We start from the raw sequence: 12197 nt of genomic DNA, 5'->3' as shown, positions 1-12197 counted from the left end.
CTGCACACCAGAAGGGGGCACCAGATCTCATTACAGATGGCTGTGAGGCACCATGTGGTTGCTGGGAATTGAACTCAGGACCTCTGGAAGAGCAGCCAGCGCTCTTAACAGCTGAGCCATCTTGCCAGTCCACGGAAAACCAACTTTTAAGCTAGTGATTGTGCTAAACAAACTGCATTTACAGACAGTGTTAATGTTAAACAATGCTGCTGAGACTTACTTCTTCTTAGGTTAAAAAAAAAAAAAATCAACATAAACACAGTCTAGATCTCACCTGCAGCAAAGAAAATGTACTATTGTTTAAGGGTACACCAGTTTGCTTCAGTATGTTCAGAGTAAACAGTAGCTCAGAACTTCTTACGTCACTCTGTAATACCCACTAATCTCATATTTCTGGTTGTGAATCTAGTCTTTAATGGTTGAGCCATCTCTCCAGTCCTACCCACTAAACTTAACGAACGAAAGCCAAAGAATACCAGTGTGCAGAAGTAACTGCTGCTGTTTTCAGTTCTAGTACAATTAAATTTCTACTCATGGCACAAAGATTCCAAAACAGCACTGCAAAAAGCTGTATTCCTTGGGAGTATTAAGTACACACTCCTGTCCAATCACCATGCATGACAGGCACAGCTGGTCAAGAGTTCTGATTTTAAAACGTGGTACTGAAAAGGCACATGCTTAACACTGGCATCCAAAGGACAGACTAGAATAACTAAAAATAGTAACAAAAACACTAAAAAAGTTATCTTTTCGAATTTTCCTGAGAGAAAATGAAAAGCCAGGAAGTAGGAACTTGCATGCATCAGTTGCAGGGCCATGTCACTGTTAGCTTACCTCCAGGAGAAGGAGAGTCTCCTGCTCGGTCCACTCCCTTCCGGCACTAGCACCTTTGCTCTAAAGACAAAAAATAGAGACCATTTACTCATCACAGATGCACAGTGCGGGGCTCAGCAGACGTCATCAAGCTTACAGCAGGGCTTTATTCAATCCACCAAGATGAGTCCCCAATAACTAAACATTCAAAACCTTCAGCAGAAGGCCCGACATGCTTTAACAGATCCTTGTTTTCATCAGTCACAGGAACTACTTCCATGCTATTTCAACTTTGGAAGATATACAATCTGAAAATTATTTATAAATAAGAAAAATCATCTATAATTATACAAAAATAATCTAAAAGCCAGGCAGAAGGATGACAGGGTAAAGGCTGTCACTGTTAGGCCAGGAAACCTGAGTCTGATTCTCTAGAACCCACATGATGGAAAGAGATCAGTGTCTTCCAAAACTTGTCCTCTGACCTCCGCACAACCATTAGTGTGCACACACATACACACATAAATAAATGCAGTGGGGAAAATATTAAGGTATTTAGTTAAACTTGAAAAAAGATCTTTCCCTAAAATTCTAGGACAAAATGCACCACATATGTACAACACTAGATTATTTTTTAATAATTTACTTTTACTTTAGCGGTGTGTTTGGCCCACGTGTGCACCACGTGCAAGCAGTGCACGCAAAGGCCAGAGAGGGCAGCAGATCCCTGAAACTGGACTTATGTAAGGTACTAAGTTCCCTGTGAGTGGTAGGACCCAACCAAGGTCCTTTGCAAGACCAGTAAGTGTCCTTAGCTACTGGGTCATCTTCAACCCCCAAAGTTTGGCTTCTTAATTCCAACCCTAACAATTCCACATTATCCCCAATCTTTATCTCTGAAAAGTCTCCAAGTGGTTCCCTAAGCTCACATGACCACTTTCTCGACAATCCTTTACAAGAGGAAGATGGTTTTAGGATATAAGTATCCTGTAGGTTATAAGCCATCTAAGCTATGACAAGATAATCCTTGATTTGCAGGAAATGTTCCAATCACAGATTTACTTGGGACAGGCTACATGGAATAGTTGATAATATTCTCTACTTTTAAATGTATGAACTCCAAAGACAAATGCTATAATACTACAAATTTTCCTACTTTTAACTTTGCTAACCTTTGAAAACCTATTATGTAAATAGAAAAATTACCATTCCATGGTTTCCTTGTGTTGCTAAAGCTTACCAATGTAAATGCTAGAATTTCATTCTGTATCTCAGTTACACGCACACAGTAAAGATTTAATTATGCTTTACTAGGCCTCAACAACGTTCAGTTCAAATCATGAGTATCGAACATTTGCAAAACAAAAACAAAACTAAACACAAAAATCCGAAAATTCAGTTTTTAACCTAAGTATCCAGAATTCCTAAAAGTTAGTTTTTTTCTAGTTTTGTGGTACATAGAAATTAACCCTGACAATAGGACATGGTAGGCAAGTGTCGTTTCATTGAGGTAAATCTTTAACTATAAAAGCAAGTTTAGCCGGGCGGTGGTGGCGCACGCCTTTAATCCCAGCACTTGGGAGGCAGAGGCAGGCGGATCTCTGTGAGTTCGAGGCCAGCCTGGTCTACAAGAGCTAGTTCCAGGACAGGCTCCAAAGCCACAGAGAAACCCTGTCTCGAAAAAATCAAAAAAAAAAAAAAAAAAAAAAAAAGCTTTAATGAAAATATGCACTAGAACTCACAATATATTGCTAAAATGCACATAGAACTATTTTAAGACAAAGGAACTTCTTAATGAGCCCGAATCAGAGGTATCAATCAGACTGAGAAACAAAACCATTAACATTTCATCTGACCTCAGAAGGAACCGAACAGGAAACCTGGGGACAACTATACAAGTTAGACACGGCAGCACTAGTGAGCAGGCCAACACCAACCGTCTCTCCATTTCTTCCACGTACAAGAATTCGCTGCATCTGCACTGCTTACATCAAGACCTATTTCCTATCTTAAGGACAAGGGGCTTTCACAAGCCTCTTCAGGGGCTTAGAAATGTAAGCTGCAGGAGAATTCTGTATGGTTTGTTTCTTTTATATTTACTGAAGTGCACAAATCTGTGGATTTCAGATAAAAACTTCCTTCCCATGTTAAAAAAAATTGTGAAAGGGAGCAAGAGATACAGCTCAGTGCTTAAGGGCACTTAGTGCTCTAGGAGAGAAAACAAGCTCAGTTTCCACCACTCACTTAGGTGGTTACAAACAATTTTAAGCACAGATCAAGGGATATAATGGCCACTTCTGACCTCTAAGGACACTAGGCTTCAAGTGTAGCCTATACACATAATACACACTCCTACACATGAAAAACAAACAAACAAAACACAAAAACCGTCACATAAAAATGGCAAAGGGGGCTGAAGAGAAGGTTTAGAACGAGCACTGGCTGCTCTTCCAAAGACCCAAGTTCAGTTTCCAGCACTAGCGTGGCGGCTCACAGAATCTCAAACTACAGTTTTTGGAACCCCACACCCTCTTCTGGATTCCGCTGACAATAGACAAACAAGTGGTACACAGATGATATGTGTGTGTGATATATATACACACGTATGTATGTAAGTATACACACATATAGACAAACATGCAGACAAAACTTCACACAAAGTAAAATAAAAAATAAACTTTATTACAAAAAAAAAAATAGCTGGGCATGGTGACATAGGCATTTAATACCAAGGCTCAGGAAGCAGTGACAGGAAGATCTCTGAGTTCAAGGCCAGCACTGTCTACAGAGTTCCAAGACAGACAAGGCTATAGAGAGAACCTAGTTAAAAACAAAAACAGAAACTACACCAGCAGTAGTGCCACACATCTTTAGACCGATCACTCAAGAGGCACAGGATCTCTGTGAGTCTGAGACCAGCCTGGTCTACAAAGTGAGTTCCAGGACAGCCAGAAATACACACAGAAACCCTGTCTTGAAAAACTAAAATAAAAAAATAACTACAAAGGATTCCTCCTTTAAGTCTTAATTAATTGGTCTGATAGCAAACTACAAAAGCATTCAATACATTTCAACACTTTTAACATTAGGTTTCATTGGCTATACATCTTGCTTGTTTACCTTTTTAGTTGCTTTAGATTTCTGGGTCTCTTTGCCTTTAAACACACAAACACACGCACACACAAAATGTGTATACAAACAGAAAAACAATTACCGGTCCAGTTTCCTTGTGTTGATAAAACTGATAGAACATCATCCTGTATCTGAGTTACATGCACACAGTAAAGATTTAATTATAGCCGGGCGGTGGCGCACGCCTTTAATCCCTGCACTCGGGAGGCAGAGGCAGGCGGATCTCTGTGAGTTCGAGACCAGCCTGGTCTACAGAGCTAGTTGCAGGACAGGCTCCAAAACCACAATCAGCACCCATATGGTGTAAATCTCCAGTTCCAGAACATCTGATGCCATCTTCTGGATTCAGAGGGTACTGCACACAAATGGTGCACAGACATACATGCAAGATTATATATATAATTAAATTTTAAAATTATATTAAATTAAAATTAATAAAATTATATATATAATTAAAATTTGAAAAATACAAATAAAAATACTGTGGCTGGAACTGAGTAGAGGGGCCCTTGCCTAGCATTTGAGAGGCCCTAAGTTCAATTTCCAGCATGTAGGCTAAAGAGTGAGAGCACACATGCATGTTATTATCTCTAGGGTCAATTGAGAATCAACCAACCATCCTTGCTAATTTCCAGTGTTCTTAAAATATTCCCTGTATCCTTCTGTTTGAACAAGATTTTTTCTTCTGTTTTAAAAAACTCTCTTGCTTTAGAGCTCTGACAGACTTCAAACACACTATGTTATACCCAGCCTTTTATCAAATTCACCTTTATATGTATGTATATATATAGTATATGTATGTATATATGACATAATATATATGAGGATATATATTTATATATAATATATATAAAACCTACTAGTCAGTTATACTTTAAATAGCTGTGTTGGGACTTATAAGATTAATTTACAACTTATGAGTCTACTTTCAATTAATATTTTTGCATTTCATATAAAATGTAGGAACTTCCACAGAGTATACTTCCAGGTCTACTGAATTTTTTCGTGCTGTATATGGAAGTGGTCACTCAAATCCACACATAATGGATCTAAACACTGTTATTACTTTTTTTTTTTTTTTTGGTTTTTCGAGACAGGGTTTCTCTGTGGCTTTGGAGCCTGTCCTGGAACTAGCTCTTGTAGACCAGGCTGGTCTCGAACTCACAGAGATCCGCCTGTCTCTGCCTCCCGAGTGCTGGGATTAAAGGCGTGCGCCACCACCGCCCGGCAAAACACTGTTATTACTTTTATAGTAAATGGTCTTCAATGTTAAAAGCTCAATGGCGTATGTTACCACATGCAGCAAAAAAAAAATCTGTACTGGTTCATGTATTGGCTTTTCAAGTATAATTTATTCAATTACATATGCTATAAAGGTTTTGGTAAATTATAATTGCAGGGGCAGGAGAGATAGCTCAGGGGTTAAGAGCACCAGCTGCTCTTCTAAAGACCTAGATTATTACCCCAGTACCACATGGCAGCTCTTAAGTGCCTGTAACTCCAGTTTGACCTGATCTGACATGACACAGCAAACACACAAACAAAGCACGTAAACATACAGGCAAACACTTACATACACATAAAAATAAACACGGCTGCAGAGATAGAACAATAGTAAGAGCACTTGTCACTTGACCAGGACTCAGCTTCTATTCCCAGCACCCACATGGTACAGCTCACAACCCTTCTAACTTCAGTTCCAGAGCATGCAACATCCTCTTCTAGCCTTTGTATGCATAATGAAAGTGTGCAGAATAAAGACGTATATGCAACTGAAACACTCCAAATATGAATCTCAAAACCAAGAAATGGCCAAAAGATCTAGGGAAACATAAAGTAAGAAAGAACTAAAGAAGAAGGTAAAAACTCACACTGCTCTAGGTAATTAAGAAAAGCAGGTGGATTAGGATGCGGTACTGCCAGGAGCCACTTTTGACTCGTGTTAAGCCTACCTGTTCTCACTGCTCTTCATCCTGAGGAATTTCCTATACTTTTTTGCACGATGCTATAATGGTAAGTTCTACACTTTAAAACATCTACATTTTGTTTTACCCCACTAATTACTTAGTACAGATTTCCAAGGTGAGTTTTTACTACTTTACAATACAAGTTATTTGTCCTTTGATTTCTATGACTGATGTTAAAGCATCAGCCATCAGCTGATTTGTTTCAGGTTATTTTTCTTTTTTTGAGACAGTTTCTCTGCTACAGCTCTGGCTGTCCTGGAACTCACTCTGTAAACCAGGTTGGGATTAAAGACATGTGCACCAGCACCAGCAGCTGTCAGTTTTATTATGCACTTAAATTCAATTTCATTTCTTATCCATATATTTATCCTAATTTTGCTTTCTTCATAGTTTAAAAAGAGTATTATTTTCGAGTCAGGCGTGTATGTGTGTGTATTTATTTCTGAGGTTGTATACATGGAAGTCAAGGGACAACCTTGAGTGTGGGCCCTGAGCTTCTATCTTGTTTTGGGCAATGTCCATTTCACTGTATCCCTCTGTGCTCCCTACTCCAGATACTGGTCCCATAAGCTTCAAAAGGGTTCTTCTGTCTCCGCCCTTCTTGCTGCAAGAAGGTGTTATCAAATGCAACTGTTATGTGTGTGCTGGAGATCTGAATTTAGGCTGTCAGGCTTGATTGCAACTCCTGGAATCACTAAGCTATCTTGACAGCCTCTGAATGTGTTAACCATTACACAGTTAATCTATCAATCCTAATGTTGGAATTTGAGTGTACTTGGCCCCCATACTCTCACAGGGAGTGGTACTACTAAGAGATGAGGCTTTGTTTCACTGGGAATGGCCTTGTTGGAGGAAGTGTGTCACTACAGGACTGGATTTGAGGTTACCTATGATCAGGTACCGTCTCAGCTGACTCCTGCAGCCTGTGAGAGTAGTACTCTCAGCTCCAGCACATCTGCCTGCTCCCTGCCATGATGATCATGAACTGCACCTATGAAACTAACTGAGCCATCCTGATTGGATGTTTCCTAAGCGTTGCCATGGTCATGGTCTCTTCACAGCAAAGAAAACCCTAAGACACCTAGTCCTCCCTTTGTTGATTAATTAATTCTTCTGACTGCTGACAACATGTCTCCCGCACTTTGTTCGTATTGCTTTGTCCTTTCTCCACCACTATCGAGTTGTTTTTCTCATTGGCTCAGTGTGTAAACAGGGCTTTAAGCTCACTAACCTGTTTTGTAATCAGAATAATCTGTTGAATCAATTCAGAGGCTTACAATGCTAACGCCTGATTCTTAATGTATATTCTAATTTACTTTTCAAATTGTATTGTCCTCATAAAATACTATCCATATTATTTTTAAGCCTCTGTTAATCATATACGTGACTACTGCAATGCATTTGACATCAGTAGAAACCTTGCTGGCTCCTATCAGAGATTCATAAAAAGACACATGCAAGTGGTGGTCCATGTGGGTTTATAAAAGTCTTTACCTTTGCCAGTGTTTTCTTGGAGTAAATGTCAGTTCGAAGACCAAAGTTCTGCAAATCAATTGGTTTTTCCTTGTTCTTCTCGGGAAAGTTTAACATCTGCTGAGCAGCAGGGACCTATGAGGCAGATAAATGGCAAATAACTGTATTAATCTGTTCAAATTTAAGGGAATAAAAGTTTTTGGGGTGTTTTTGGTTTGTTTTATGACTGGAGTTACAGACAGTTGTGAGATACCACACGGGTGGTGAAAACTGAACGTGGGTCCTTAGGAAGGGCAGTCAGTGCTCTTAAACACTGAGCAATCTCTCCAGTCAACATTGGCTCCTAAATATCTTAGCTGAGGGCAGTGATACACTCCTTTAAACCCATCATTCAGGAGGCAAAGGCAAGTGATCTCTGTGAGGTCAGGGCTAACCTGGTCTATAAAGTGAGTTCCAGGACAGTCAGAGCTACAAAGTGAGACCCTGTCTCAAAAAATGACACACACACACAAAAAAAACCAACAACAAAACAAAACAAAAAAACCACTTTGGGTCAAGCCACAAATAACAACAACAACAATAACATAAATATACCTCCACAGTAAACTGGTAATAAACTCACCACCAAAAGGACAAGTATTGCCAGGTGGTGGTGGCGCGCGCCTTTAATCCCAGCAAAAGGCAGAGGTAGTCAGATCTCTGTGACTTCAAGGTCACAACTGGTCTACAGAGGAGTTCCAAGACTCCATAGCTACTGAGAAACCCTGTCTCAAAAACAAAAAACAGCCAGGTGGTGGTGGCGGTGCACGCCTTTAATCCCAGCACTCGGAAGGCAGAGACAGGAGGATCTTTGTGAGTTTGGGGCCAGCCTGGTCTACAAGAGCTAGTTCCAGGACAGGCACCAAAGCTACAGAGAAACCCTGTCTTGAAAAAAAACCAAAACCAAAAAAAAAAAAGTATTTTTGGTGCTCCCTTAAGTCAAAGAGGAAATTTTCCTCATAAAATAAAATACTCTCGCCGGGCGGTGGTGGCACACGCCTTTAATCCCAGCACTCGGGAGGCAGAGACAGGCGGATCTCTGTGAGTTTGAGACCAGCCTGGTCTACAAGAGCTAGTTCCAGGACAGGCTCCAAAGCCACAGAGAAACCCTGTCTCGAAAAACCAAAAAAAAAAAAAAAAATACTCTCACAACAAAGAGGAAATACAGTATGAAATCCTACTATTAATTTTATATACTCACTAGTCTTCCAAAAACAATGTATATATATATATTTCTGAAATCTTTAGTAATTATTAATAAAGGTTCTAAAATGTACGCTTCCAAGACACATACTGAATGACAAGTTAGTTTACTGTCTGCGTATTTACTAGTGACATTAACGGCAAAGAGATAAAGAGCTAAAGAGTAACAAAAACTTTGATAATGTCATAGTATAATGTCTCAGAATTGGTGGTGCAATATTACCTTGAATATTACATATTCACACCGTTCTGAACTTTTACATTTGGAGAAATGAAAACCAAGATATACAATTCCAAAACTATCAGCTAAGAAACAGCACTAAGGGAATGAACCCCATCACCAGAATAAGAACTTCCAATCAGATCAAGAATGAAAGGTAGACCTCAAGAGTTGAAAAACCTAACTTACCTGAGGTGACCGAAGATGCAAAGGAACAAGCCCTGAAGGCGTGTCAGCCAACACGTTGAAATGAGGAGTAGGAGGAGGGCCCATTGCCATGGGTCGACTTTCAGGATCAACTTGGTAGTTAACAAGACCCCACTGCTCTAAGAAGGCATGAACCCTGAAAGATGAAAGTTCTATACATTACAATCTAATGAAGCAACCTTATCTGTGAACCCATAATCATGCACTTGATAAAAACTAGAATAAAGAACACATGTTCTGCATCCAAGCATCTTGATTGTTTGAGGGAGAGTAACTGTGGGTGTTTGTTTTATATTTGAGCTGGCACTACAATGTAGCCCTGGCACCTCTCACTATAAAGATCAGGCTGGCCTTGAATACACAAACTTCTGTATGGCTGTTTTCCAAGTGCTGAGATTGAAGGTGTTCACTGCTAGCACCCTCAAATAATAGTTTTATTCACAAATTAAAAATACTAACAAATGCTTATTTAGGCCAAAATGAAAAAAGTCATTCTCGGCACTGGAGAGATGGCTCAGTGTTTAAGAGCACTGACTGTTCTTCCAGAGGACCCGGGTTCAATTCCCAGCACCGACATGGTAGCTAATAACTGTCTGTAACTCCAAGATCTGACATCCTCACACAGACATAAATTAAAAAAAAAAAAAAAAAAGTCATTCTCTGAGCAAATTCAGAAGACAATCCCAATTTCCTGAAATGGTATATACACTTCCCGCTCAAATCCCTTGTCATTGTATGATCTGACTACAAATCAAAAGCTATAAACTATGCAACAGTCTTGTGGGACAGAATATTTGTTTAACTATGTAAAGTGTGTTCATGTTTTACATAGTCTAAGGTACCTGATTGATTTAAAAAGCTGAATGGTCAACAGCTAGGCAGAGAGAAAACGGGAGCCTGCCAGCCAACTGAGAGCCAAGCAGACACAAAGGAAACGGTAAAGTATGTGGACACTACACAGATGAGGTAAATAACCCTCAGGGAGGCACAGACTCAAGAAACTGTGTTGATTTAAGTTTAAAAAAAAAAAAATTCTAGCTAGAAACAAGACTAGGGGACTGCTCTTCTAAAGGACCCAGGTTCAACTCGCACCACGCACATGGTGCTCACAACTATATGTGACTGCAGTTCCAGAGGATTATCTGAGACCCTTCATCCCAATGCACATAAAAAATAAAAATAAAGCTAAACAAAAAAACAAAACAAAAAAAAGGAACAAGCTTAAGCTTGGCCGAGCATTCATAATTAATAAGTCTCCAGGTCATGATTTGGAGGCTGCCAGTCCAGGAACAAATTACTAAAAAAACTATTAAAAAGCCAAAATAATTTTGAGTGCAATGAAGAAGGTATACAGGTAATCTGGTCAGATGAGGGCAAGAGCCAGTCAAGCTCTTTCAGAAAACCCAAATTTGTCTCCCAGCACCCGTACCGGGCTACTCCTAACTGCCTGTAGCTCCTGCTCCACAAGAGTTGAGCCCTTCCACCAGACCTCAAGATCAAACGGGAACATATGAGACACGTGAAGGAAAGTAACAAAAATACAGAATCAGGTAGATCTACGAAGCTCGAAAGTCTTGGAGAACAGAACGCCAAACACGTACCTCATCACAGCACACACATCTCCGGTCAGGTTTCTCCGACAAGCAGTACTGGTTAAATATTCTTGGGGGTTTAGACGGTATGTGTCAATCATAAAATTTCGATATGCCAAATATCTAAAAAAAAAAAAAAAAAAAAAAAACCAAGGACAAAATTTATAAGGTAGATTTGTGTCTTTCAGATAAAGGATTCCCAAAGCCAAAACTCAAAATCTTTGACAACCATAGGCAAAAAAAAAAGAAAGAAAAACGATGGCAATGTTAAACAACACTGATATTTTGTATTAAAATATAAATAATTCTAATAAATTCAGAAGCAGTAAGATGTATAGTACATTGTAACAAGACATAAAGTCACCTAGTCTTGGTTGCTAAGCAGTGTTCTCCACACTGTCTGTGAAGTTGTTCACCTGATACCCAGATTCTTCTATTACTTCACACCTAAGGAAACTGAAGCACAGAGCATTTGAAAAGCAGCCTGGGACTGAGGGCTGGAAAGTGAGAAGACCAGAACTCAAGGCATCTCAGCCTGTGCTCTCAATAGTGAACCGCCCTTACTTTCCACCCAAGGACTGGGCTCTGGACCTAATAATATGCTTTCTCAGGGCAATCCATTCAGGAAGTCATAGCCAGACAACCAACCAAAGAGATCAAATTCAAGACAAGATAAAAGCAAACAAAATCAAGAAAAAACTTCTGAGACTAAATGTCACAGAAGATTCCAAAGTATACTACTGCAGATTTCTGCCACAAAGACTTTTTAAAAATTCAAAATGTTAAGGATTGTGACATCTACCAACAAGGTTTGTTTGTCCCCCAAGACACGGTTTCTTTGTGTAGCTCTGGATGTCTAGCCTGGTCTATGTAGTGAGAGTGATCTCAAACAAATACAAACAAAAAAGAGCCAACAAACAAAACAAATTTCCAGAAATACATGACAATGGGTCAAAAGAAAGACAAAAATGCTTCCTGAAAAGGAACTTCCTTCCAGTTTCCTTTTTAAACTTTCAAACTGCTTTATTTTTTAAATGTATTTATTTATTATATATACAATAATCTGCCTGCGTGTACACCTGCATGACAGAAGAGGGCACTACATCTCATTACAGATGGTTGTGAGCCACTTTGTGGTTGCTGGGAATTAAACTCAGGACCTCTGGAAGAGCAGTCAGTGCTTTTGACCTCTGAGCCATTTCTCCAGGCCCTTAGTTTCTTTCAATTCTATTGCAAAAGCAATGCTTTAGGAAATTTAACCCAATTCAACTGCAGCTAGATGGAACTATATAACATGCTTGTAATTAGTAATAATTTACCATGGGGATAAAGATTCTATTCCCCATCAGACCATTATATGTAAATGCATGTAACACCCATAGAAACAATTCAAGGCTACTATGACAAACCTCAATTAAACATCATTTACTAGATTTAATATTTAAATGCTAGAACTGATATACATATAATATGAAGTTTAGAAAGAAGAAAAACCACAAGTTCCTTTGAAGTAATAATGGTGCAGAAATAAGATATGAATAATTTCTGAGT

General features: G+C 39.2%; 1 protein-coding gene across 1 annotated transcript in view; it reads right to left on the bottom strand.

Annotated features, from left to right (window-relative positions):
• Smarcc1 (SWI/SNF related, matrix associated, actin dependent regulator of chromatin subfamily c member 1) overlaps positions 1-12197 on the bottom strand; it is a 113054-nt gene that overhangs the window by 54878 nt on the left and 45979 nt on the right. The window contains exons 16-19 of the mRNA XM_057767246.1: positions 10656-10769; positions 9037-9190; positions 7407-7520; positions 835-894 (exon numbers count right to left, since the gene is read on the bottom strand). Coding sequence (XP_057623229.1) covers positions 835-894; positions 7407-7520; positions 9037-9190; positions 10656-10769 — 442 coding nt within the window. The remainder of the gene's footprint in view (positions 1-834; positions 895-7406; positions 7521-9036; positions 9191-10655; positions 10770-12197) is intronic.

Source organism: Chionomys nivalis, chromosome 4, assembly GCF_950005125.1.
Source record: "Chionomys nivalis chromosome 4, mChiNiv1.1, whole genome shotgun sequence".
NCBI lineage: Eukaryota > Metazoa > Chordata > Mammalia > Rodentia > Cricetidae > Chionomys > Chionomys nivalis.
This window is presented reverse-complemented; position numbering and strand designations above follow the sequence as displayed.